This window comes from Salmo salar, chromosome ssa15 (genome assembly GCF_905237065.1).
Source record: "Salmo salar chromosome ssa15, Ssal_v3.1, whole genome shotgun sequence".
NCBI classification, from domain to species: domain Eukaryota; kingdom Metazoa; phylum Chordata; class Actinopteri; order Salmoniformes; family Salmonidae; genus Salmo; species Salmo salar.
The window spans coordinates 70083084-70111030 of NC_059456.1; the positions used below are offsets into that span (position 1 = coordinate 70083084).

The window sequence follows — 27947 nt, forward strand, 5'->3', positions numbered from 1 at the left end:
CAATTTAATTTAGCATTGATTTCATTATGTTCCCCACTTCCTTTCAGCCTAGTTCTAAAAGTTTGTTTTACTGACCAGTAAATCTTAGGAGCAAAACCAATCAGCATGTCTATAACCAATAATCTAACTTTAAATGCTTGATTGTGGTTGGAGTTCCTCTTAATTATTATTGTCTGCATGCTGAAGGAGAATTACAATTTAATTTGTCAATCATTTGTGAATGTTGTGAAAAGCAAAAGACATAGAGCATGCAGATCACAGTAAAGACGTCTCAATAAATACTGACAACCATTCGTCTTTATTGAAAATAGAATATAATTGACAATGGTGCCATGTCAAACACAAATGTGCTTAGCAACAGATAGTAGGCTGGTGACATTACAAAAAGCTATCACCTTTTTGTAACGATGTCTCCAAGACACTCAGCCTTGTCCTTCCTAAACAAACATTCAGCCACCCAAATGGGCTCCGAGATCCTCTTGCTCCACATTATCTATTGCTTGTATGTCAATATTTGACCTTATTCAATAGCTTTACCTCAGTCTCCACTATACAAATCATTATAAGCAGGGACATGAACTGAAAATCTGCACAGACCGTACATGTCAAATTAGACACAGCTGAATGTCATCATTCAGTTTGTATGGCACTCGCTTCTTCATTATTGCCTCATTGCTTTGTTGGATGTCAAATATACAGAGACATTATTGCGGATTCCCTATTTGCATAACACCAGCATAAAACTTTTTCACAAAAGGAGAACGTATGATAATTATACTGTACAAAGTATTTTGGGTTCACAGTTGTTTTGTTCAGTATGCTCATTATGCGTTTTGAAACGTGTAATTTCATTGTTCTGAATATTGTGGTGAAGACTAGATGGGATACCAAATTGAAGACATAGTGTCCAACAGATTTCAAAGCCAAACTTGCAATATCTTGAAGAGACTGATTCTAAAGAATGATGAAATTAGATAGCTAAAAATATTAACTATATCTTTCTCATTCTAATAGAGATACAGAAAAGACTGGTTGCTCCATGATAACTGGAACATTTGAGTAAATACATTATTTGGCACGAAGCAACATGATAAAATATAAATAGGTAAACCATACAGAAAAGTGTTTAATTTATCATTCTTGGCTCATTTGGTTTATAATGGTCTGCAGCTTCTGAGAAAAAAACTGGACACTACCAGTCCCACAACTTGGTCAATTACCTCAACAAATGTTGCTGAAATGATGTTCAACAACCAAATCTAGGGGTTCACAGACAGGGTAATGTCATAAAAGTAAATCCCTTTTAGAAGAACATGTTCTTCTCTTCTCCTTAAAGCTGGTTGATTAAACCACAGCCGATATTTGATCGAGAAACGAACCTGGGGTGAATTGTTTGGCAGTTGGGTAGCTAAGGACTGACTGTTCAAGAGATCAAGTCCCCTTGCATAGAGAAAATGAACCCCTCCCCTCTTCTATCTCTGTCACTTTTTTAATGGCTTTTTACACAGGCAGCAAGTAGTGGTTTAGGGGTTTCCACAGGCAACACCCTCATCAGCTCCTCTGACACTGCCTAGAACTCCTACCACAAAGAAAGTGACATCACTGGGTTCCTCAAAGACTTGCCTCCATTGACGTGTAGCATGTCCATTTGATTTGAATTGGTGGGGAAATGGTCTTACCATCGTTGTGGTATGGTAAGACTCATGATCATGTGGGTCCAGCCTTTCGACGGTGTTTGATCCTTCTTACAATCCAGACGGGATTGAGAAGTGGCACGGCGACAGGGCGTGCTGCTGTGTGGCGTTTGGACCCTTATCGTCAATGGATGTGGTCTAATGTCCACCTCCAGCTCGTTTCTCTCCGGTTGTCCAGTCGATGATGATAAACGTCAGGCTCATAGACATGAAGATGAAGCCCATGGCTGTGAAACAGGCAGCCTGAAACCAGCCAGATAAAGAGTTGTTGGAATTCGCCTTAAAGTCATTCATGTTGTTAAAAATCTCTACCCAAACCCGGGTTTAGGATGTTTTTACTAGCACCCATTGTGATACCACCCACCCACTCCAAACCGTAGCGAAAAGGTCATGCTATATGGTGCCAAAACCTGGGGATTGTGTGGAGAGTTTTAACAAACGTGTCTAGACAATGGAAGGAACATTTATGAATGATGTGAAGACCTACCGTGATCTTTGGTCTTGACTTCATTGGTTCTTGTTCAGTGGGAACAATGCGAATGTAGAATAATCCTGGGAGGATGAAGATCAGGCTAGGTGCAGTGGTGGCCCCTGGACAGATAAAGGAGACAATGAGTTGTTCCACTGGTAAGTACTCTTGAATGAGGCATTTGTAATATATAATGTCAATATGAAGGTCTTCCTTCCCATAGTGTTAATAAGGATGATGATGATGATGATGAAACATGGTACAGTGTGTCTGGTTGGTTTGTGAGTATGGAGAGAATGAGCATCGGAGGCTGGACGGCAAGAACTGTAGTAGTCTATATTCATGAATATATAAGTCTCACCAATGATGCCAAAGATGTCTCGGATGTTGGGCACAAGGATGACAAGCACGTTGACCACGAAGAGGAGACACAGGGCGATGGTGATGTGGCGTGCCCAGTGGAAGGGTTTCGCTGGGAACAGGAGCTGGAGAATGGCTCTGCGAATCTGGAAACCATACACAACAGAGAAGACTCAGAGGAGTGTCTACGGTAAAACTTCAAACATGGCTGTCAAGTTATGAGGTATGTTTAAAGTCAATCTAAATTAACAGAATGTAGAATGTACAATCCGGCATCAGCTATTCTGTGTGACACAGTAGGTTAACATTTAGAGGGAAATGGATATAAAAGTAACTGCCAAAATAAAGGAAACAATTGAGTAAATGAAGGATACAAATGATATTAAAAGCAGGTGCTTTCACACAGGTGTGGTTCTTGAGTTAATTAAGCATATTAACATCCCATCATGCTTAGGGTCATGTTCAAAAATGCCTAGTTGCCCATTATTTTGGCTACCATAGCTAAAATAAGAGATCTCAGTGACTTTGAAAGAGGGGTCTCAAAGGAGCATAGGGAGAGTGTGTGTGTGTGTGTGCGCGTGTCAGTCACTAGATCTCAATCAAATTGAACTCTTATGGAAGATTCTGGAGCGGCGCCTGAAACAGCGTTTTCCACCACCATCAACAAAACACCAAATGATGGAATTTCTCATGCAATAGAGTTCCAGACAGTTGTTGAATCTATGCCAAGGCGCATTGAAGCTGTTCTGGCAACACCCTACTAAGACAATGTATGTTGGTGTTTCCTTTATTTTGGCAGTTACCTGTATATCAAGGCTATGTTGGTTTTAAAATGCAAACAATGTTTGAAATGCAAACCACTTGAAGTGTCCTTAGAAATACAGTAATTTGAGTATGTAATTAGAGCTTATGAGAGGAGGCTCTTACAGGGAAGAGAACCACAGGGACAGTAAGGGTGACTGCCACCAGTACGGCCACACGCACACACAGGATAAGTGTGTCCAGAGGGTCCACTTTGCTGTAGGTGTGCAGGAGCTCAGATTCTGTGTTCACTACATAAACATATATACGCAAACACGCATACACACACGCACGCACACAAACATCATGCACATGCACACACACAAATTGAGTATAATTTGAAATACTAAAATCATTCTTTTTTTCTGTAGATTGTATACAACTAAAACCCTCTTAAAGCCCTGGTCTTACCGTAGAAGGTGAGGTAACCAAAAACAGCGGTGAGGAGGTACATGACGAACATGCCCATGATGGACACATTAGCAATATCCTGCATACGCCTTTTGGTGGCACTTTGGTGGAAAAGAAAGCAGTTTCTTTTTCAATTAATGAGGTACAGTAATGATATTACATTTATTACATAAAAAAATTACCCTTGATTTAATCAAAAGCCAACAGGTGTAGGTACATGCGTATGTATTGTACTGCAAATGAGTATCAGTAAAGAAAGATAAAGGCTGTCATCCCAACATGCTATGGTGTTTATGAAGGGAGCTAATTGGGAGTTTTATCGACTTACTTTTTCAGTTCAGTGTAGATGGGAAGCACCTCGGGGTGACAAACAAAGGCGAACGCTAAGATGGGGATGGTATACGCCGTCTGAAAACCATATAAAGGGTAAGTAAAATTAGAGGCGTCGCATGAGGAGTGTTTAAGGAAACTCACAAGACTGTGTGGATAATTGTGCCACACTGGGTCTGCTCCGCCTCAAAACACATGGACAAGCACTTGTCCCGGCAGCAGGGTTGGGAAAAATGGATTACCAAAAACCGGTAACTGTAATCTGTTACGTTACCAGCAACGTTACCACCAATTACAGATACTTTTGAAAAACTAGATGATTACTTCAAGGATTACGTTTAAATTCAGAAAGGATGTTTGCGGAAAAAAATCTTTGACACTTCTCTGTTTTCTCAATGAGAGAATGCCAAGAGTGTGCAAAGCTGTCATCAAGGCAAAGGGTGGCTACTTTGAAGAATTTGTTTAACACTTTTTTGGTTACTACATGACTCCAAATGTGTTATTTCATAGTTTTGATGTCTTCACTATTATTCTACAATGTAGAAAATAGTAAAAATAAAGAAAAACCCTTCATTGAGTAGATGTGTCCAAACTTTTGACTGGTACTGTATATATATCCATTGATTCTTGAAGAATATAACTTATAAATGCCTCTGTAGCTTAGTTCAACTGTCACACTCCATGAGAACCCAAAATATAAGCTTGTATTACTCCAATGTTTGTAAACATTGTAAATGTAAACAAACACTGTATAGCCTCATAACATGGTTAAAACAATATGTTTTATATCATGGATGGTCAGTCCTTGCATCCAAAGCTCTGTCTATTAATCTGAGAGTGGTTAGGCCCATCCCTCAGCTTTTTACCAAAACAGAGGCGGGGAAACCGTTTTGTTATTGTTTCATCGGTGGATTTGCCATTTAAACAGCTGCATATGATCAAGATATCAAATTGTCACCAACAAAAAGGTAAACAATAGGCCTATAGCAAATGCAGCATATGGCATTCATTTTTCACATGTAATTAGCACTTTTCAGTAGGGCTCAAAGCATGCCATTCCAGCATTTATTTTTCAACTCGAATCAATGAGCCCAATCAGTCCTCCATGACCACACAATCATAAACAACAGAGTAGGGCTGGCTAATAAGTCCTTAGTTTTGGGGTCATGCTCAGGTAAAACCATTTGGCTAATCTATACTTCCATATTTCCAAGTCCTATTCTTGAAGATCAAGGGGTAAATCATTTATTGGAATGACAGGAATTCTGATAGACTTCGGTTTTTAATATAAATACATATTTTTACTGTATTATATGTAGTAGAAAGCGATGGGTTAGAATAAGCATACATAATCAACCCATAAAGTAAAATTGAACATCCCTATATGGCCAGCTATGTAAACTTTAACATTGATTTATCCTGCAATAAATATCATTTAATTGGTAACATACTGCATGGGCAACTGTAATTGTCTTCTTCTAAAGGGGAAAGTAATCTAAAAGTAACTGAATGTAATCAGATTATGATACTGAGTTTGGGTAATCCAAAAGTTACGTTACTGATTACAATTTTGGACAGGTAACAAGTAACTAATGGATTAAATTTAGAAAGTAACCTACCCAGCCCTGCCTGTCAGTAAAATGATATCATGTCATTATAATATTGAATGACCTCTGCTCCAACTGCAAATAGCTCCTAACCTTATGTGGTCTTAACACAGTAAGAACCTAAGAGCAGAGATGATGTGGAATAAACTAGAGGTCGACCGAGTATGATTTTTCAACGCCGATACCGATACTGATTATTGGAGGACCAAAAAAGCCGATACCAATTAATCGGGCAATTTTTTTATTTATTTGTAATAATGACAATTACAACAATACTGAATGAACACTTATTTTAACTTAATATAATACATCAATAAAATCAATTTAGCCTCAAATAAATAATGAAACATGTTCAATTTGGTTTAAATAATGCAAAAACAAAGTGTTGGAGAAGAAAGTAAAAGTGCAATATGTGCCATGTAAGAAAGCTAACGTTTAAGTGCCTTGCTCAGAACATGGGAACATATGAAAGCTGGTGGTTCTTTTTAACATGAGTCTTCAATATTCCCAGGTAAGAAGTTTTAGGTTGTAGTTATTATAGGAATTATAGGACTATTTCTCTCTATTTGATTTGTATTTCATATACCTTTGACTATTGGATGTTCTTATAGGCACTTTAGTATTGCCAGTGTAACAGTATAGCTTCCGTCCCTCTCCTCGCTCCTACCTGGGCTCGAACCAGGAACACATCGACAACAGCCACCCTCGAAACAGCGTTACCCATGCAGAGCAAGGGGAACAACAACTCCAAGTCTCAGAGCGAGTGACGTTTGAAACGCTATTAGCGTGCACCCCAATAACTAGCTAGCCATTTCACATCGGTTACACCAGCCTAATCTCGGGAGTTGACAGGCTTGAAGTCATAAACAGCGCAATGCATTGCGAAGAGCTGCTGGCAAAATGCACGAAAGTGCTGTTTGAATGAATGCTTACGAGCCTGCTGGTGCCTACCACCGCTCAGTCAGACTGCTCTATCCAATCATAGACTTAATTATAATATAATAAACACACAGAAATACGAGCCTTAGGTCATTAATATGGTCGAATCCGGAAACTATCATCTCGAAAACAAAACGTTTTTTTCCTTTCAGTGAAATACGGAACCGGTCCATATTTTATCTAACGGGTGGCATCCCTAAGTCTAAATATTCCTGTTACATTGCACAACCTTCAATGTTATGTCATAATTACGTACAATTCTGGCAAATTAGTTCGCAATGAGCCAGGCAATGAACGCAAGAGCAGTGACACAATTTCATGTTAGCAGGCAATATTAACTAAATATGCTGGTTTAAAAATATATACTTGTGTATTGATTTTAAAGAAAGTCATTGATGTTTATGGTTAGGTACATTGGTACAACGACAGTGCTTTTTTTGCAAATGCGCTTGTTAAATCATCACCCATTTGTCGAAGTAGGCTGTGATTCGATGAGAAATTAACAGGCACCGCATCGATTATATGCAACGCAGGACACGTTAGATAAACTAGTAATATCATCAACCATGTGTAGTTAACTAGTGATTATGTTAAGATTGATCGTTTTTTATAAGATAAGTTTAATGCTAGCTAGCAACTTACCTTGGCTTCTTGCTGCCCTCGCGTAACAGGTAGTCAGGTGCCATGCAGGCTCCTCGTGGAGTGCAATGTAAGGCAGGTGGTTAGAGCGTTGGACTAGTAACCAGAAGGTTGCAAAAACGAATCCCCGAATCCCCCCTGAACAAGGCAGTTAACCCCCATTCCTAGGCCGACATTGAAAATAAGAATGTGTTCTTAATCTGACTTGCCTAGTTAAATAAAGATGTAAAAAAAATATATATATATTTTTTTAATTGGCAAATCGGTGGCCAAAAATACCGATTACCGATTGTTATGAAAACTTGAAATCGGCCCTAATTAATCGGCCATTCAGATTAATCGGTCGACCTCTAGAATAAACACAAAAAAATTATATTTGAACTGATATTTGTGTAGCAGTGCCGTAAACACTTAATTTCCTAACCTCCTGGTTGATGGTGAACATTCTGCCTTCGCACTGTCCCTCTTCCACGGTGGTGTTGATGATTGTTGTGTGATTTCTGCCATATGGCACCAGGGGGCAGGGGATGTTGAACTTCTTGTATATGACCTTTGAGAAAGAAAGAAAGAAAGAAAGAAAGAAAGTAAGATGAGCTGTCAGAGTTAGCGAAACAGCTTGACCCTCTATCGCTGACAACCATGATGACATACTATATCTCTGGTTAATTTGTGAATTCCTGTCCCAAGCCTCATTCCTCCTTCTGCTAATTGATCAAGTTCAACGATAGAATTTGTTACATTATTAATGTACCAAGTTCAACAATAGAATTTGTTACATTATTAATGTACCAAGTTCAACAATAGAATTTGTTACATTATTAATGTACCTTTCTGCAGCAAGGCATTTTAAAAAGTATCTTGTTAATGCCCAGAACTGCACCAGCAACATGCACAATAGTGTAATCTAGGATTGTGCTCAATTATTCAAGCAACCTTGAATTGTAAGGTTCTGTATTTATTTTCTTAGTCAACCTTGTGTTCTGTTTCATTGTGTTCTTGAACGTTGCCCTGTTTCATTGTGTTCTTGAACGTTGCCCTGTTTCTTTGTGTTCTTCAACATAGCCCTGTCTTTCATTTTTGTTCATTGATTTCACCTGTGTTAGTTACTCACCTGGTCTCATCAGCTCCTTATTTAGTTCAGTTCATTCTGTTTGTGCCTTTGTGAGGTATTGTTCATTTTGACTCTACTAAGCCTTTTCCTAGCTCATTTGTGAGAACCAGTTATAGCCTTCTGTCCTAGTTTTGATTCACCTACCTGTGTATGACCATTGCCTGCCTGTGTATGACCATGATTCCTGTACTCTGCGAAGGTGAAATAAACACCTACCGCGCTCTTCGTGTGAATCTACACCTTTTTCTCCCTGAGTATTCATTACATGAATAGTATCAAAAATTGTTGAGCTATAGATTTTACATTTGACAATATCTAAATAATTATTGGGACGAATATGGTTCATTTATAATGTTGCCCCCCCCTTTTCCTTGTATGTCAACATAATTAGATAATTACCTACTTCAGAAGGTTAACGTACAGATGTAGGATCTCAATTTGCAATGCAGGAAATGTAAAACTTGAGGTTTAAAAAGGCTTCTGACATTTGTAATTTCCACTTTGAAATTTCAGACTAGATTTTCCCGTATGAAAAATGTATCATCTCCCACAAAAATGTTCATTCACTATAATCCACATTAATACTTCACATTTCCTGTTGGTGCAGTATTTTCCAGCAGTAGCAAACTGGCTCAAATTAAGATCCTACACCTGTATCCATGTTGTTAGCAAATTTCACCAACAAGGCCTGGCTGGCAGTGAGTATAGGAAAAAGGAGCTCACATGAAATGTCATGTGAGGTAGAGTGGCACAAGATAAAAATATCTCCTCATAAATTATCGAGGGCACATTAGAATCACAGTCGTTAGTCATGTCCTAATGATAAGCTGTGAACACAAAAGCTATGAACACATCTAGCACATTAACAAGGGTAAAGAATCACTAAAACAGACAATCACCAGGAGGAATTTAATTTCCCAAAATGGCGAAAAGCATATGCAGTATTAGTATATAACATTGAAATGTATTATTGTTGGTATAATATATAGTGTAATATAATAATACAATATAGGCATCTGTCGTCAGATGTCATCAAAAAGTCACTCACCGAGGAAAGGAAGAAGACCATGCAGGTGAGGGAGAAGCCACTGGTGTAACCCAAATACCCTGAAAGATGCAGTGAAGGATTGTTACTACAACAAAAACAACAACAACCATCCCACAGCCCAGCTGACAACATTTGATTTCCAGAACATGTCTGTTCCTGACCTAAAATAGATCCTAAACAGATACACATCCAAATGTTTTGTTTTATGAATACATGAATCAAGAGGTGCCGATTGAATGATTGACAGACATTGAGGTCATGATGAGATCAGTCACATACCCAATTGTCTCATCAGGGCAAGTGGAAGGATGATGCACACACTGACGATGATGATGAGGTAATTCCCGTTCAGGAACCACTCTCTAGTTTAAAACATAAAATAAAAAAATAAAAACACAGCCAGACACAAAAGTTAGTTACTTCTAGTTTCATTAAGGCATGCAATGTAGACTATGTAGAAAACATACTGTTTAGGGGCAATTGATTTAATCTAAGGGAGAAATAGATTGGCTTTTACTAACCTCTCACCATTACCAATAACGGGGGGGGGGATAATATTGGGGGGGGGATAATATTTATGCCTCTGTAACTTTCTCACTCATCATTATTCACGATTCATTCAAGATTATCCGTAATCGTGGTAGCATCCACATTAATGTAGTTGTGTTCAGAAACATATTACATTATTTTTTACAATAAAAGTGACTCCAAAATGACACAATACATTATTTACCATTAATTTCTATTGGGCACAACATAATCTGAAACACAACCAAAATAATACACGATTGATATAGTCATTGTGTGCTAGGAATATGGGATCAAATGCTAAACTTTTGACTACTTTAATACCAGTACACATATAAGTGACTTTGTACAAATACTTATGACACCTTCAGACTAGATACATAACGTGCTTTCATTTCTAAACAGTAAAACAGATATGTATGAAAATACCCTAAAATAAAAGGTGACATTCTGTACTGTCACCACATTTGAAACATTTGATCTCAATATTTACTATATCATTGCGCTGCCGAACAGGAGAAATTTAGAGGAACAACCCCCATTACGTTGCTTTCTAGAAGTCCAGTCAGCCCAAGAGGCAGCCGCAAAAATGGAAAGAGCTGGACGTCAAGATGGTCTTTGAAAGTTCTGGACGGGAAGATTTCCAGATCACAATGTGGAAATGTTTCTAAACAGGTACTTCACTGTTTTACAACCTTCATTGAAACCTGTGGATAAGTTTGGGATATGGTATGGAGTACGCAAGTACAAAGTGCGCGTGCACGAAACAACAAGTGGGCATTTGATAACAATCCGTAACTCAATCTCCCTAGACCATCAGGGCAAGGAATGCCCAGAGGTGAAGTGTTGGAGATGTGGAGATCTTAGACACAAATCCAGGGTTTGTGAGTCTACAAGCAAGTGCACCCTGTGTGTAAAAGAGGGCCTTGACTTCTTCAAGTGTCCCCAGTCTTATGCCTACAAAGTGAGGGTTGGTCCACAATCCAGCCCAGAGGAAGAGCCAGAAGAGGAGACTAGAGACAGAGCCACCGACAACGAGTTCCATCGCTCGACAGGTCCGAGCGCAGCTGAGAGACAGGTGCCAGTGAATGAGAGAGAAGCCGAGGGAGCTGAATCCAAGAGTGAAGGCGACCAGATCTCCGAGGAAGGTGTCGGCGAGTTCAGCCATAGAGAGAGTGAGGAAGTCCTTTTTGGACGCGAGCGAGTCAGCCTTCAGTACTAATTACCCGAATCCCGAAGAGAGAGAGAGAAGAGGACGATTCCCTTTCCCCCTGCCCCCCACCCCTCTGCTCCCTTCCCCCCCAGAGCCAGTTCCCCACACTGCTCAAGCAGGTGGAGTGAAACACCGTCACACTTCTCACTTCTCAATCTAAAACCAAGTTAAGAAGAAAGATGAGAAACCCAACCTGGACTCAGGGGTAGATGGAACATAGTAAAAGTAAATCTGAGACACTCCAATTAGTATAATATGTTACATTTAGTATGGTATGTATTAATTTGTGGATGTCCATCATCCATTTCGTATGATATGTTATAAATTACAATTCGTACAATATGTTGTGAATTGCAATACGTACAATATGTTACAAATTTGCAAAATGTACGATATGTTACGAATCACAATTTGTTGTGGCTAATGTTAGCTATCCACCCCTACCAATAACCCTACTTTCGTTTTTTGCCTTTAATAACCTTCTGTCTTATGTAACCATACCAAACGTAGCTCACAGTTTCATACTAATTTCAGTGTCTTGGATTAACATTTACTATGTTACGTCTAGTCTATGAGACCAGGCTGAGAAACCAAGTCCCCAGTAGAAGGTAAGTAAATAATCGAAAATAATTTAGAAAAACAGACTTTGCAGACAGTGATGATTTGATATTGGAGTGCTTCTTTAGAGGAACGAAAATAAGAGTGATAAATGTATCCACAGCATCTGATGCAAATAAGATTCTTTTTTTTTCAACATTTTGTTACGTTACAGCCTTATTCTAAAATTGATTAAATAGTTTTGTTCCCCTCATCAATCTACACACAATACCCCATAATGACAAAGCAAAAACATGTTTTTAGAAATGTTAGCAAATTTATAAAAACAAATAGTCTGAAATATTACATTTACATAAGTATTCAGACCCTTTACTCAGTACTTTGTTGAAGCACCTTTGGCAGCGACTAGAGCCTTGAGTCTTCTTGGGTATGACGCTACAAGTTTGGCACACCTGTATTTGGGGAGTTTCTCCCATTCTTCTTTGCAGATCCCCTCAAGCTCTGTCAGGTTGGATGGGGAGCGTCGCTGCACAGCTTTTTTCAGGTCTCTCCAGAGATGTTAGATCGGGTTCAAGTCCGGGCTAAGGCTGGCCCACTCAACGACATTCAGAGACTTGTCCCGAAACCACTTCTGCATTGTCTTGGCTGTGTGCTTAGGGTCGTTGTCCTGCTGGAAGGTGAACCTTCGCCCCAGTCTGAGGTCCTGAGCAGGTTTTCATCAAGAATCTCTCTGTACTTTGCTCCGTTCATCTTTCCCTCAACCCTGACAAGTGTCCCAGTCACTGCCGCTGAAAAACATCCCCACAGCATGATGCTGCCACCACCATGCTTCACTGTAGGGATGGTGCTAGGTTTCCTCCAGATGTGACGTTTGGCATTCAGGCCAAAGACTTCAATCTTGGTTTCATCAGACCAGAGAATCTTGTTTCTCATGGTCTGAGAGTCCTTTAGAGCCTTTTGGCAAACTCCAAGCGGGATGTTATGTGGCTTTTACTGAGGAGTGGCTTCCGTCTGGCCACTCAACCATAAAGGCCTGATTGGTGGAGTGCTGCAGAGATGGTTGTCCTTCTGGAAGGTTCTGGGAGGTTCTCCCATCTCCACAGAGAAACTCAATGAGTGAACCCAATGAGTGATCATTGGGTTCTTGGTCACCTCCCTGACCAAGGCCTTCTCCCCTGATTGCTTAGTTTGGCTCGAGGAAGAGTCTGGGTGGTTCCAAACTTCTTCCATTTAAGAATGGAGGCCACTGTGTTCATGGGGACCTTCAATGCTGCCGAAATGTTTTGGTACCCTTCCCCAGATCTGTGCCTCAAAACAATCGTGTCTCGGAGCTCTACGGACAATTCCTTCATCCTCATGGCTTCGTTTTTGCTCTGACATGCACTGTCAACTGTATGACCTTATTTTTAGAGGTGTGTGCCTTTCCAAATCATGTCCAATCAATTGAATTTACCACAGGTGGACTCCAATCAAGTTGTAGAAACATCTCAAGGATGATCAATGGAAACAGGATGCACATGAGCTCAATTTCGATTCAGTAATTATAGTATATGTGGTGATTTTAATACGGTGACAGAACGTATTGATTGGATATCTCAGACAATTTCAGACATTTAAATATTAACTTGAACGGTCTATTTACAAAGTGATATCTGATTAATTATATGGTTCTGAAGTGGCATACCTATATGGAAGCCTGTTCCCACCACCTAAACAAGAACGAGTTATGAGATAGCAAGTCTTAATTATAAGATAGTAAGTCATTATTATGAGATAGTAACTCATAATCATTAGATGCTAAGTCATAATTATGAGTTACTAAGTCATTATTATGAGACACGTTTAGGCAATCAGTATCACATGAATCATGTGTACGTGTGCGAGTGCGTGTGAGAGAGACAGAGCGAGTTTGTGGTGATAATGTTCAATATTATGAATTTAATCATTTTTTTTTATGTGAGTTGGTGCCTGTTTGATGATATTTGGTTGACATCAGATTTAATTCATTAATTCAATTCAATCCATTAATGGGGCAATTTGGGACTGGTACATCCATTTTTGGACTTATATATAGACATTGATTCTTGAAGAAAGCAATTTAGAAATGCCTCATGAGCAATGGTCTTACTCCATCAGAATCCAAAATATAAGCTTGTTTTACTTCATTTCATGTAATTGTAAACAAACACTGTATAGCTTCAAAACATTGTTAAAACTATCATTTGGATCTCATGGATGGTCAGTCCATGAAATCAAAATCCATACGAGAGAGTCCTTGCGTCTATGTATTTGAGAGTAGTTACATTTCTCCTGACCCATTTCTCAGCTGTTTTCCAAATAAAGTGTGGGGATAATGCTTTAATGATAATGCCGTTCATGTTTGAATCCCAGATTGCCCTGCAGTTGACCTACAGGACTATTCAATGTCCATAATAATGACTTACTATCTCATAATAATGACTTACCATCTCATTATTATGACTTACATACAGTTGAAGTCGGAAGTTTACATACACCTTAGCTAAATACATTTAAACTCAGTTTTTCACCCCCGTGCTTCACAGCTGGGATGGTGTTCTTCGGCTTGCAAGCAACCCCCTTTTTCCTCCAAACATAACGATGGTCATTATGGCCAAACAGTTCTATTTTTGTTTCATCAGACCAGAGGACATTTCTCCAAAAATTATGATCTTTGTCCCCATGTGCAGTTGCAAACTGTAGTCTGGCTTTTTTATGGCGGTTTTGGAGCAGAGGCTTCTTCCTTGCTGAGTGGCCTGTCAGGTTATGTCGATATAGGACTTGTTTTACTGTGGATATAGATACTTTTGTACCTGTTTCGTCCAGCATCTTCACAAGGTCCTTTGCTGTTGTTCTGGGATTGACTTGCACTTTTCACACCAAAGTACATTCTGAGCAGTATGACAGCTGTGTGGGCCCATGTTGTTTATACTTGCGTACTATTGTTTGTACAGACGAACGTGGTACCTTCAGGCATTTGGAAATTGCTCCCAAGGATGAACCAGACTTGTGGAGGTCTACACATTTTTTTTCTGCGGTCTTGGCTGATTTCTTTTTGCTTGACATCATGGGAAAATCAAGAGGCACTGAGTTTGAAGGTAGGCCTTGAAATACATCCACAGGTACACCTCCAATTGACTCAAATGATGTCAATTAGCCTATCAGAAGCTTCTAAAGCCATGACGGGAATTTTCCAAGCTGTTTAAAGGCACAGTCAACTTAGTGTATGTAAACTTCTGACCCACTAGAATTGTGATACAGCGAATTAAAAGTGAAATAATCTGTCTGTAAACAATTGTTGCAAAAATGACTTATGTCATGCACAAAGTAGATGTCCTAACCGACTTTCCAAAACTATAGTTGGTTAACAAGAAATTTGTGGAGTGGTTGTAAAACTAGTTTTAATGACTCCAACCTAAGTGTATGTAAACTTCCGACTGTATCTCATAATAATTACTTACTATCTCATAGTTATGACTTACTATCTCATAATTATGACTTACTATCTCATAATAACGACTTACTATCTCATAATTATGACTTACTATCTCATAACTCGTAGTTAGATAAAATATATGTGGGTGGCAGGAATGGGCTTCCATGCAGATACAAAATGATGTCTTAAAAAATCTACTCTGTGCACAACTGTCAGAAAATGTCAGTGATCCTGCCTGGTTGATTTCAGTATGACGTTTACCAGTGCGTGCTGTAGTAAAGTGGAATTGTTTTGTCATGATGAAGAAAATTGAATACCTTTTAGTGAAATACTACAAAACTAAAGAAATATGGAATCTGTTGAGAATTATGATGTAGGCCTATGTATAAATCCCAAGTCCGTCTTCGATATTCACATGGATGACATTACTAAAGAAGTATGGTGGACAATATTATGCATTGACATTACTAAACAAATATTGTGGACAATAATTGTGGACAATGCATTGTGAAAAGTACAATTTGGAAGACAAGATGCCTATAAGTCTATAAAACATTTTTTTTTGCTCAAACACTATTTATATTTATTTTTTTACAAATAAAAATGGAATAAATAAATAAGAAATACGATGGACTCCAAAAAACTTCCATGGATACAATTAAATCTGTAAATCACGTTATGTAATTATGAACTCAAATGCATTGATGTGAAAGTTTATTTGTATTTGTGTGAATTATTTATGATTATAAACTGGGTGGTTCAAGCCCTGAATGCTGATTGGCTGACAGCCATGGTATATCAGTCTGTATACCACGGGTATGACAAAACATTTCTTTTACTGCTCTAATTACATTGGTAACTCGTTTATAATAGCAATAAGGCACCTTGGGGGTTTGTGGTATATGGCCAATGGGTCGTGCCTAAGAACAGCCCTTAGTCATGGTATATTGGCCATATACCACACGGGCCTTATTGCTTAATTGTAAAATGTGAAAAACTTAAATAAAGATTATTTTTAAACAAAAAAAGAAATGTGCTGCTCAACTTACCCAGTGTTCGATGACAAGCCCAGGAAGGCTTGAATGACCAGAGGCAACTCATACTTCACAATGAAGAGGTAACTGGACATTGCTGGAGGGGATTAAACATATTTCAGAGTTGTTAACTTCTATTTTCAAAAGAAAACAGACATACAAAGCCCATTTACCTGTGTGTAAAACCCAAACATTGGAGGAAAAAGTTCTGTCCTGAACCATTAAAACTTTATGAGCCATGAAATCCATGAGTGTCGCAAAGCCAGGAGTGCATTTGTATGTGTCACTGTGGTTATTTTCAAAACAGATACTATGTGTTAGTGGAAGTACTGTACATGGATATACACTCAGTGGCCAGTTTATTAGGTACATCACCCGTTCACACAAATGGTTCGCTCCTACAGACATTTTCTATTAAGGTATCTTTACTTTTACTCAAGTATGAGAATTGGGTACTTTTTCCACCACTGGACGACCATACCACCTTCCACTCCTATCAGCTAAAAACAACAAGAAGTAGCTCCAGTGGGCACACGATCACCAACACTGGACAATTAAGGAGTGGAAAAACATTGCCTGATCCGACAAATTCCGATTCCTGTTGTGTCATGTTAATGGAAGAGTCAGGATTTGGCGTCAGCAGCATGAGTCTATGGCCCCCCTATCCACTTACCGCCGATGTTATGAAAGGTTATAATGACTCCCGCTGCTATTTTTCCCGGGTGTCCAAAAGCACGGAAACCCAGCTGTTCATACGCACGAATACCTGAACCAACAAAAGAGACATTAGTCTGTGAAAGAGTAGATATAGTATATGTGACCCCAGCAGGAAATCAAACCCACAACTACTAATTTACAGACAGCTTGGTTCATATAGTGGATCCCTACTATAGTTTTCTCTATAAAAAAGCTATGTACAGTGGGGGGAAAAAGTATTTGATCCCCTGCTGATTTTGTACGTTTGCCCACTTACAAAGAAATGATCAGTCTATAATTTTAATGGTAGGTTTATATGAACAGTGAGAGACAGAATAACAACAAAAAAATCCAGAAAAACGCATGTCAAAAATGTTACAAAATGATTTCCATTTTAATGAGGGAAATAAGTATTTGACCCCTCTGCAAAACATGACTTAGTACTTGGTGGCAAAACCCTTGTTGGCAATCACAGAGGTCAGACGTTTCTTGTAGTTGGCCACCAGGTTTGCACACATCTCAGGAGGGATTTTGTCCTACTCCTCTTTGCAGATCTTCTCCAAGTCATTAAGGTTTCGAGGCTGACGTTTGGCAACTCGAACCTTCAGCTCCCTCCACAGATTTTTTATGGGATTAAGGTCTGGAGACTGGCTAGGCCACTCCAGGACCTTAATGTGCTTCTTCTTGAGCTACTCCTTTGTTGCCTTGGCCATGTGTTTTGGGTCATTGTCATGCTGGAATACCCATCCACGACCCATTTTCAATGCCCTGGCTGAGGGAAGGAGGTTCTCACCCAAGATTTGACAGTACATGGCCCTGTCAAATGATGCGGTGAAGTTGTCCTGTCCCCTTAGCAGAAAAACACCCCCAAAGCATAATGTTTCCACCTCCATGTTTGACGGTGGAGATGGTGTTCTTGGGGTCATAGACAGCATTCCTCCTCCTCCAAACACGGCGAGTTGAGTTGATGCCAAAGAGCTCCATTTTGGTCTCATCTGACCACAACACTTTCACCAGTTGTCCTCTGAATCATTCAGATGTTCATTGGCAAACTTCAGACGGGCATGTATATGTATTCTTGAGCAGGGGGACCTTGCGGGCGCTGCAGGATTTCAGTCCTTCACAGTGTAGTATTACCAATTGTTTTCTTGGTGACAATGGTCCCAGCTGCCTTGAGATCATTGACAAGATCCTCCCGTGTAGTTCTGGGCTGATTCCTCACCGTTCTCATGATCATTGCAACCCCACGAGCTGAGATCTTGCATGGAGCCCCAGGCCGAGGGATATTGACAGTTCTTTTGTGTTTCTTCCATTTGCGAATAATCGCACCAAATGTTGTTACCTTCTCACCAAGCTGCTTGGTGATAGTCTTGTAGCCCATTCCAGCCTTGTGTAGGTCTACAATCTTGTCCCTGACATCCTTGGAGAGCTCTTTGGTCTTGGCCATGGTGGAGAGTTTGGAATCTGATTGATTGCTTCTGTGGACATGTGTCTTTTTTACAGGTAACAAGCTGCGGTTAGGAGCACTCCCTTTAAGAGTGTGCTCCTAATCTCAGCTCGTTACCTGTATAAAAGACACCTGGGAGCCAGAAATCTTTCGGATTGAGAAGGGGTCAAATACTTATTTCTCTCATTAAAATGCAAATCAGTTTATAACATTATTGAAATGCGTTTTTCTGGATTTTTGTTGTTATTCTGTCTCTCGCTGTTCAAATAAACCTACCATTAAAATTATAGACTGATCCTTTCTTTATCAGTGGGCAAACATACAAAATGAGCAGGGGATCAAATACTTTTTCCCCCCACTGTATTTTTGTGAAGGGTTAAAACAACAGGTTTTTCAATGGTCCAGATGTGAAGGGAAAGTTTGTTCACAGAAAGTTTACTTTTCTCATCTTGTTATGATACACTCTATGATTCAGCTACTAATTTGCCTTTGATTCCATGGGCTGGTCCTTAGTGACACATACTCACCCACAACTCCAGCACTCTTAAGGAGAAGGTGAACCGAGTAGCTGGACAGACAGGCGATACATATCAACAGGATTCTGTGGAGCACAAACAACTGACTTAGACATTTTGGAATGGTAAACAACATAATTGATTTCATGTGGTTTCATCCAATGTTAAAATAATGAGTAGCCGACCTCTTCACAGATTAATCAAACAGTTTACTACGAAGTAAACACTGGAAGAAGAAACTGGCCTCCTGTGATAGCAACTTGATAACGACAATGCTCAAATTATTTATTCATAAGCATTCCAAAAATTTTTTACTCCTGCCTGACCCTGACATGAATGTGAGCAACCCAAAGTGCAAAGCATGCTTGGGAGCCATATATGTGGTTTGCCCACACTCAAGCTATGATTCATCTGCCAACTCTAAGCTATATTTAACTCCTGAAATTTGAAGTTGCATGTGTCTCAAATCTCACCATTAAAATTACATATGGACACACTAACACACACCACTCTTCTCCACTGTTATTTTAACCATTCAAAGACCATAAATGTCAAACATTATATTGACTATTTTTTATTACATTTTTGTCAGCTTTCCACTGTACTGTTTTGGTAACATTGTTGCAACGCATTATGCAGTAACAGTGTGTATCAAACCATATTGGGAGTAGTGTCACGTCCTGACCAGTATAAGGTTAATTGGTATTGTAGTTTGGTCAGGACGTGGCAGAGGGTATTCGTTTTATGTGGTTCGGGGTGGTGTGTTTTGTTGAAGGGGCATTTGGTTTAAGTATTCCGGGGTTTTTGGGCACTGTTTGGTTTTCAGGTATTCTATGATTTTGTCTAGTATGTCTGTTTCTATGTTTGGTTAATTGGGGTTGGGACTCTCAGTTGAAGGCAGGTGTTGTCTATCTGCCTTTGATTGAGAGTCCCATATATGAGGGTGTGTTTGTTATTTGTGGGTGATTGTTCTGTGTTGAGCTTTGCTTTGCAGACTGTCAGTTTATCGTTCGTTTTCTTGGTTGTTGTTTTTGTATTCGTTTTGATTTAATTAAATGTTCAAAATGAACAACTGCACACCTGCTGCGTATTGGTCTACATTCTCAGATGACGATTTCGCATTATCGTCAGAAGACGAAGATAATTGTGACAAGTAGCTGCATCTGTGACCTTTTGACAAAAAGAAACACGAGATAAATAATCCTTCCCACCAAATCTTTACCTGGCAAGTTAATATTTAACTTGGTGGGTGTGTGTGTGTGTACTAATTTCCCACTGGGCACACACTGGTTGAATCAACGTTGTTTCCACGTCATTTCAACAAATTACGTTGAACCGATGTGGAATAATCGTTGAATTGACGTTTTTGCCCAGTGGGTTGTCTGTTGTCACTTCAGTGAATCACATAGGAACACGGCACACTGCTGCTGTACTCACATAAAGAGAACGATGCCTGTGTTTGACATGGCGTATGACAATCCCAGAATTCCACTTCCCATGATGGCGTTACTTAGGTTAAAGACGGACATTCCGAAAGAGGTTTTCCCCTCAAACTGCCAAGGATACAAATACATGAATGTCAGTTGTTATAACTCCTCATAATGACATTTCATGACATGACATCTCAGCATAAAAACGATGACTGTCGGCTCCAGAGCTGTGGCCATAGTTCTTCATGCTCACATCTGTAAACTGGGGCTTCTTGGTCCCATCACTCTTACGTGGTAACATCTCCTCTTCCTCTTCTGCCTGCGGGATGCTATTATGTCAATCAAACCAAGGAAATAGAAAACACTGAGGTTAAACAACACTCATTTTTATAAATGTCCAAAATCAGCCAAGCATCATTATAATCCATTGGTGTGCTTGAAAATGCCGTCCATGAAAATCTACTGTATCCATTTAAATGTTTAAAATGCATAAATGTAAAAACTGTGAAATGTAAAAACTAATATTTACAAAAAGCACGTTTTCACAGGCATTTTTCCAGGTTTACATATTATACACTCATTGGCCAGTTTATTAGGTACACCCATCTAGTACCGGGTCGGACCCCCCTTTGTCTCCTGAACAATCTGAATCCTTCGGGGCATGGAAACTTTGCTCAATTGATATCAAGGGACCTAACGTGTGCCAGAAAACATTCTCCACACCATTACACCATCACCACCAGCCTATACCATTAAAACCAGACAGGATGGAGCCATGGACTGGTGCAGCTTAAGCCAAATCCTGACTCTATCATCAGCATGACGCAACAGGAAACGGGATTCATAGGACCAGGCAATGTTTTTCCACTCCTCAATTGTCCAGTGTTGGTGACCATGTGCCCACTGGACCCACTTCTTCTTGTTTTTAGCTGATAGGAGTGGAACCCGGTGTGGTCGTCTGCTACAATAGCCCATCCATGACAAGGACCAGCGAGTTGTGTCGTTCTGCACACCGCTGTTGTACTACGTCGTTATTTGCCTGTTTGTGGCCCTCCTGTTAGCTTGCATGATTTTCCCCCAACCTCTCATCAACGAGCTGTTTCCGCCCACAGGACTGCCGCTGACTGGATGTTTTTTGTTTGTCGCACCATTCTTGGTAAACCCTAGACACTCTCATGCATGAAAAGCCCAGGAGGACAGCTGTTTCTGAGATAATGGAACCGGCGCCTCTTGCACCGACAATCATACCACGCTCAATGTCGCGTAGGTCACTTGTTTTACCCATTGTAATGTTCAATCGAACAGTAACTGAATGCCTTGATGCATGTCTGCCTGCTTTATATAGCAAGCCATGGCCATGTGACTCACTCTCCGTAGCAGCGAACAATTTTCATGAAAGGGTGGTGTACCTAATAAACTGGCCGCTGAGTGTAATTATAGGGTGGTAATAGTCTTCTTTGTCAGAAAACAAACACAAATACACCAAAAATACTATCATGCACACAACTGGGGGAAAGATATTATCATGCATGCCAGGTAGCAATATGTGCAGTCAAAGAGGACACATACCTATCTTCGAAAGGGACAAAGCCATGGTGGAGGCCATTTGATAGCTTTTGGAGTTCCATATTGTTTTAGCTGATATAAAGACGGGTGGGTGACTTATGGTTCTTTACCGGCTACAATTCCAATCTGAAACAAAGCGAAGAGGATGGACCTTAGATAAATGAGAAAATTATTGTTTGCATGTCATTCAAGATGATAGACAAAAAAATGTACAGTCAGGTTTGACCTTCAATGAAAACGGTTTGGGGAATTTGCACGTCGCAAAGCCTAGACTAGTGCAGGGCTCTCCAACCCTGTTCCTGGAGAGCTACCCTCGAGTAGGTTTTCACTCCAACCCCAGTTGTAACTATTCTGATTCAGCTTATCAACCAGCTAATTAGGGTTGGAGCGAAAACCTACAGGACGGTAGCTCTCCAGGAAAAGGGTTGGAGAGCCCTGCTCTAGGGTAACTGTGGGAGTTGTCAAGGTGTCTGCTGTCACTATGGGACCACATGTCTGCTTCCCACCAGTGGAATCTATAGCACCACTCTCTCCTTGCATGTGTCATTTCATTTGACAGCTCAGGTTGCAATGCCAGTAATGAGACGCCTGACTACTTTTGAAATCCTTCCAATAGAATTCCTTCCAATAGAAGAGGCTAACAAACGTAATAACAGTATCCATTACCAACACCTGGAAGCACTGTGTTGTCATCACAGACTTCGTTGTGAACACAGACTTTGTTGTCCACTGTTATTTATCTAGATTTTATTTATCCAGAGTGCCATTCGTCTCTTTTTAAATCGATTTGGATTTCACTCTTGTCCCTCTCCACTGCAGGGCTACCATAGGGTAAGATACCAGCCCTATGCTAAGGTACCAGCTGGGATTTGATGTCAGTACAGACGAAATTGGCAAACAATAAATATTGCAATTTGCTGAACAAATAGTGTCATACGAGGCTGCCTACATATCGCCTTCTGATACATTGACAAAATAATTATACAAGAAGATAAGGCATGTGGCCCTTTATCAAGCCTAGTGAGTTGTGTTGGCTCACAGCTGAGGCAATGTTGTATTCTATCATTTCATAGCTAGGCTACTTTTGTTCTCAGTGTGCTGTATTTACAGACAATAGTCTTTTCATTCAGAAACATATGGTCTGACTAGCCAAAGAAAACGAAACTTTCAAAATGTAGTCCTATGATTAACTCATAACTAATGTTCTTTGCTACCCCCACACAACATTTCTGTCTATTTTATTACGGCATGAAAGTAAAACCTAAAGATCTTGGATAGTGCTTTTGAAAGTAAGCTTTTCTGTTTGACCTTTACCATAGAAAACATTACTGCTTCTTACAAACTGTGTTGCGCTGCTGAATCCAATGACCCTAGGGAGGTGTGTTTTATAACACAAGTGATGTGGGACGTTGGAATTCACATTTATATGCACGCCAGAATTTTTCCTAACCCCTGAGATGGATACGTGGCTCACTGGCTCCCAAGTTGCAGTTTGGAGCAAGTCCAGGTTTTTACCAGCTGCAACTCCCCACCAGTTGCTGGAGATCTCAGCCTTGTAACCGATCATGTCAAACGCGATTTTGATAATGGTTCGACTCACTCTGACATCACATGATGCATCACACGCTTTTCAAAGGTGATTCAGGTAGCGGGCACCCTACATACCCTAATACATTGGATGATCCCTCAGAATGTGCCTGCTGATAATGACCCATACTAAGTGTACAGTACTTTGATATGGGTAAATTGTACATAAATTCTACCCTTTGGGCCAACTCTAGTTTCTATATCAATAATACCCAACAGCATTTAGAAAAGCCACATGTGAAATCACACCAGTTCAGTGGAAAGAAATAACTCCCTAACATAAATTCTGGTAGTGTTCAGCTCCCATTGGTTCCTGCAGACTAGAGTACAGTAGGTGTTGGTCTGCTGTTCCTACAACCATTCCTACAACCATTTCCTACAAACATTCCTTTCTGTGTCTCTCTTCCTTTTCACATTTCGACATTGCTACGTTACGTGTGTGATTTTTCTCCTTGCTAAATCTCTCCCTACTCCCTATATTTATTCCAATACATTAAGAGCCCCTGGAAACATTTTTTTTTACGTAACCCAAATACTTTTTTTATGACAGGCACCTTGTTGCGTGTGAACGGGAACTGTCGGGCAAGCCCATACTTGCATTGTGTTTTGGGAATCAAACTCCAGAATATGCCTTTCTGCTCGGTTCTCACTTCGCAGCAACACAAAATGTCTCTGTTGAAATCAACACCCAACGACCACAACTACAAACAAACACACATATACATGCACTGGTGACCCATTCCCACACATGCACACACACCTAGACACACAAGCGCGCAGACACACCATCTATTTTTGTATGCATTATTTACATCGCAAGGCTCTTTCGTTGAAATGTAGTCTTTTTCTGATGTTTATGTTGGATATTTTAGGAAGCCATAGTGGTCGGCCACCAATACAGCCAGGAAATCCTCTCGGAGGGAAGAAAGATGCCCGATAGTTTAAATCAATTGTGTGATCTCAGGTAAAAAAAATGCAATGGTCTAAAATTAGAGTGGTATGGAAACCATCTATCATTTCCGATAAAATGTCTGTTTTAAGATTTCGCTAAAAAAGAAAACTAGATAGATTTCTGATCTGATGTATTATTATTATTGACTGACCTAACAGAAAACACATAGCCTAATCTGTAATGGGAATAAAAAGTCCTGTATAGCCTGTTGAATCGTGCATTCGGCCAACAGAGGACTCACAAATAAGTGCCAACATGTGACGCTGGTTTGGAAAGGTGGATAGACATTGCCTTTCTAAAACTGAGAAACAATAAGAGGGCTCTTTGTACAAATTAAAAACCCTGAGGAACATATTCATATGTTGACTATGTCTTGTGTGAATGTGAATCTATCTAGATAGCTCTGTCGCTTTTCATCCAATTGTGATGGTGGCAACTTCCCTCTGTTACTGTATCTAGTATTAAACTATTTATATGATACTGTACCAAGGCTGAGTTTCTGAGTGAGTGAGGGAAACAAATGTGCCTGCAAATAAGGAAAGTATATGGCAGCACATAAAACACCCTCTGACCCCCCTTTTCTGTGCAATAAAGCGGTGTATTACATAATATGTAATAACCTTAATATTTTTTCTTGCTTTCCATTGGCCGATTGAGAGGTTGTTATGCTTTAGCAATAGTTCTGGAGTTAGATGTAGTTGTACATTTGACATCGAGGCTAGTGGATAAGAAAATTGACTGGGTAAATAAACAATGTATGAGATTCTGTCAATTCTATTTGAGGAAGAGCTATAAATTAAGGTCTCCAATGGTACAGTAGAATCAACTGATTCTTGTATTTATAGACAAAGAGGAAAAGGGGGTTTTGTGCTCAAACAACTATATTCGAAGGCACTCCATTAGACACTAGTGTCCAGTAGACACTCTCTCCATTATAACAATAGAGTTTATTATAGATCCATAGTTAAAAACATACTGTGACGTTTCGGTCAAAAGGGTTTTGCATTTACAGACAAAGATCCAAGATACTGTTGTGTTGGGTTGTATGATTCACATTAAAAAACAGTCAACTGCTATTCTAAGCTATTTTTTTAATACAGTGTCAGACACACAAAGAAAGAGACAGTGGCCACTGAATTGACTGTCAGTTGGTGTCCGATCTCTCATGAGCTCACTCGACCTATCACATAGTGTCTGTCTGTAACCTTTCCAAATGGGCATATTCAGACCAGTCTTCCAACAAGTCATTTGACACCCACCTACTCAATCCATATTGGTAGAAATAAAAGGGCTTTTGAAAGCTGCAAAAGCTGACAACCAAAAACAGTCAAAATCCACACATGAAACTGGTCAGGAAAACATTCCCAATCATGAATATTGAAAAAAAGACTTTAGTACTTCAATATGTTGTGGAAGTCAAGAAAATCAAGTAGTTCAACTGATAATGACAAATTCCACAAACGCTACCTCAGAACAAACCTTACTGATGTGGATCAGTGAAATTCCCATAGTATTTAACCCTTCTTGTAAAGTACTTCATATGACCCACACGTGGCATAGCAATACATAGAGAAGAAAAAAGGACTGGGTTCTCTTACCTTCTAATGCAGAAAATGTATAGTTTCAATGAAGACAGAGAGATAGTGAAGGGTGTCCTGAGAAAAATATATGTTTTCTTAACCAAGGTGTTGTTTTTCTCAGTTGTAATTGGCCTGAGTTTAGAGACAAGAAGAAAGAACAGAGAGTGTCTGCTTAGGGGAAAGGGAGACGGTTTGGGTGCGAGCACATGTATAGGAAAGAGCACTAAAAGGGAGGGCTGTTCAAAATGATGGTCTCAAGTTTCTTGTGATGTCACACATGGCCACTCCTCTCTGCTGTCAAAAACAGGCATGCAGGGGCATATTCTCACAACAACTCCGGTGAATTGCTCCATTGGGATTCCATCACATTTGGAAGAGGCATTGACTTGTCTTATCAGAAGACTGTATTCTCACATGCCCTCTCCTCAAAAAAATTGCAATATTAGAAATAAATATGGTGATGTGATCAATCTCAGGTTGCATAAGAGTCTGGCTCAGTGGAATGAGTTCAGCCACCCATGAGAAATACATTGGAAGGGAAAGGTAAACCACAAGGCACCACTATGAGAGTAACAGTGCATTCGGCCAACAGACGACCCACAAATAAGTGCCAACATGTGACGCTAGTTTGGAAAGGTGTATAGACATTGCCTTTCTAAAACTGAGAAACAATAAGTGGGCTCTTTGTACAAATTAAAAACCTTGAGGGACATATTCATATGTTGACTATGTCTTGTGTGAATGTGAATCTATCTAGATAGCTCTGTAGTTTTTTTTTTTATTCATCCAATTGCAATGGTGGCAACTTCCCTCTGTTACTGTATCTAGTATTAAGCTATTTATATGATACTGTACCAAGGCTGAGTTTCTGAGTGAGTGAAGGAAACAAATGTGCCTGGAAAAAGGGAAAGTATATGGCAGCACATAAAACACCCTCTGACCCCCCTTTTCTGTGCAATAAAGCGGTGTATACATAACATATTCTGTATGGCTTATTTGCTGTGTAAGGTTTATTTGATCTAATAGATATGTCGTAATGCTTAAGTTGTTGCGAGTGTACTGATATAAGTAGGACACGTGACATCCTGGGAAACTTTGAGAATTTATTTTTGTATCGGACTTGTCTCGAGTTGGCTATGCATATTCATGGCATGAGGCTAGTTGCGCAGCATCGCTCTCCATTGAATACAGGCAGTTGACGTCAACATGTATCCACCAATCCAAAGAAAGGATAGGTGGGAGCTAGACAGCCCACTGTGCCGCTTTGTAGTCTCCCATTGTTAGGGCAGAGAGACATGTATCTTGTCAGTACATCCATAATCTTTGACACAGACCACATGAGACAGCATGAGAGGAGAATGTACACAACACAACAACATGAGGGATGGATAGAGACAGTTCCTGAGGTAGCTCTACCCGATTGATAGTTGTAGTATACCTCCACCCCAATGGACATGTATTTTTTCATCACTGCCACAGTTGTTATTATGTGTAGAGTGCTATTTCTATGTATATTGTTGTTTTTTAATACCATTTTCATTATTTTATTTAACTTAGTCCTGCATGTTGGAGTTCGAAGCATAAGATTTTCACTGTACCCTGCAATCACACCTGCAACCCAGTACATGTGACTATTAAACACTGAATAGTAGTTGGTAATAAGCAAATCTTGAAAGTATGCTTTATCTACTTTGAAGAACTACTAGACAGATTTTGTCTGACGGCTCTGCAGCACAGGAATCTACCAGCTAGCTAATAGCCTAGCTAAATAGGATGACTCAATTGAGAGAAACAGAGATAACGTTACTGTCACGCTCTGACCTAGGAGAGCTGTGTTTTTCTGTTTATTTAGGTCAGGGTGTGATATGGGTGGGCAGTCTATGTTTTTTGTTTCTATGTTTTGTTCTTGTTTTTCTAGTTCTAGGTTGAGTTTTGATGATCTCCAATTAGAGGCAGCTGGTTCGTGTTGTCTCTAATT

The 27947-nt window shown here is 39.8% G+C and overlaps 1 protein-coding gene across 1 annotated transcript; it reads right to left on the reverse strand.

Annotated features, from left to right (window-relative positions):
• Positions 1 to 279: 279 nt before the first annotated feature.
• Positions 280 to 26202, reverse strand: LOC106572220 (sodium-coupled neutral amino acid transporter 3). The gene is made up of 16 exons (XM_014146211.2): positions 25988 to 26202; positions 21854 to 21976; positions 20538 to 20613; positions 20292 to 20407; positions 18867 to 18940; positions 16870 to 16962; positions 16212 to 16293; positions 9689 to 9771; positions 9410 to 9468; positions 7675 to 7800; positions 4064 to 4143; positions 3736 to 3836; positions 3451 to 3575; positions 2525 to 2669; positions 2182 to 2285; positions 280 to 1937 (listed from the first exon to the last, which is right to left on the reverse strand). The coding sequence occupies exons 2-16, from the start codon at positions 21910 to 21912 to the stop codon at positions 1833 to 1835; spliced, it is 1428 nt and encodes a 475-aa protein (XP_014001686.1). The 5' UTR covers positions 21913 to 21976; positions 25988 to 26202; the 3' UTR covers positions 280 to 1832.
• Between the last annotated feature and the right edge of the window lie 1745 nt (positions 26203 to 27947).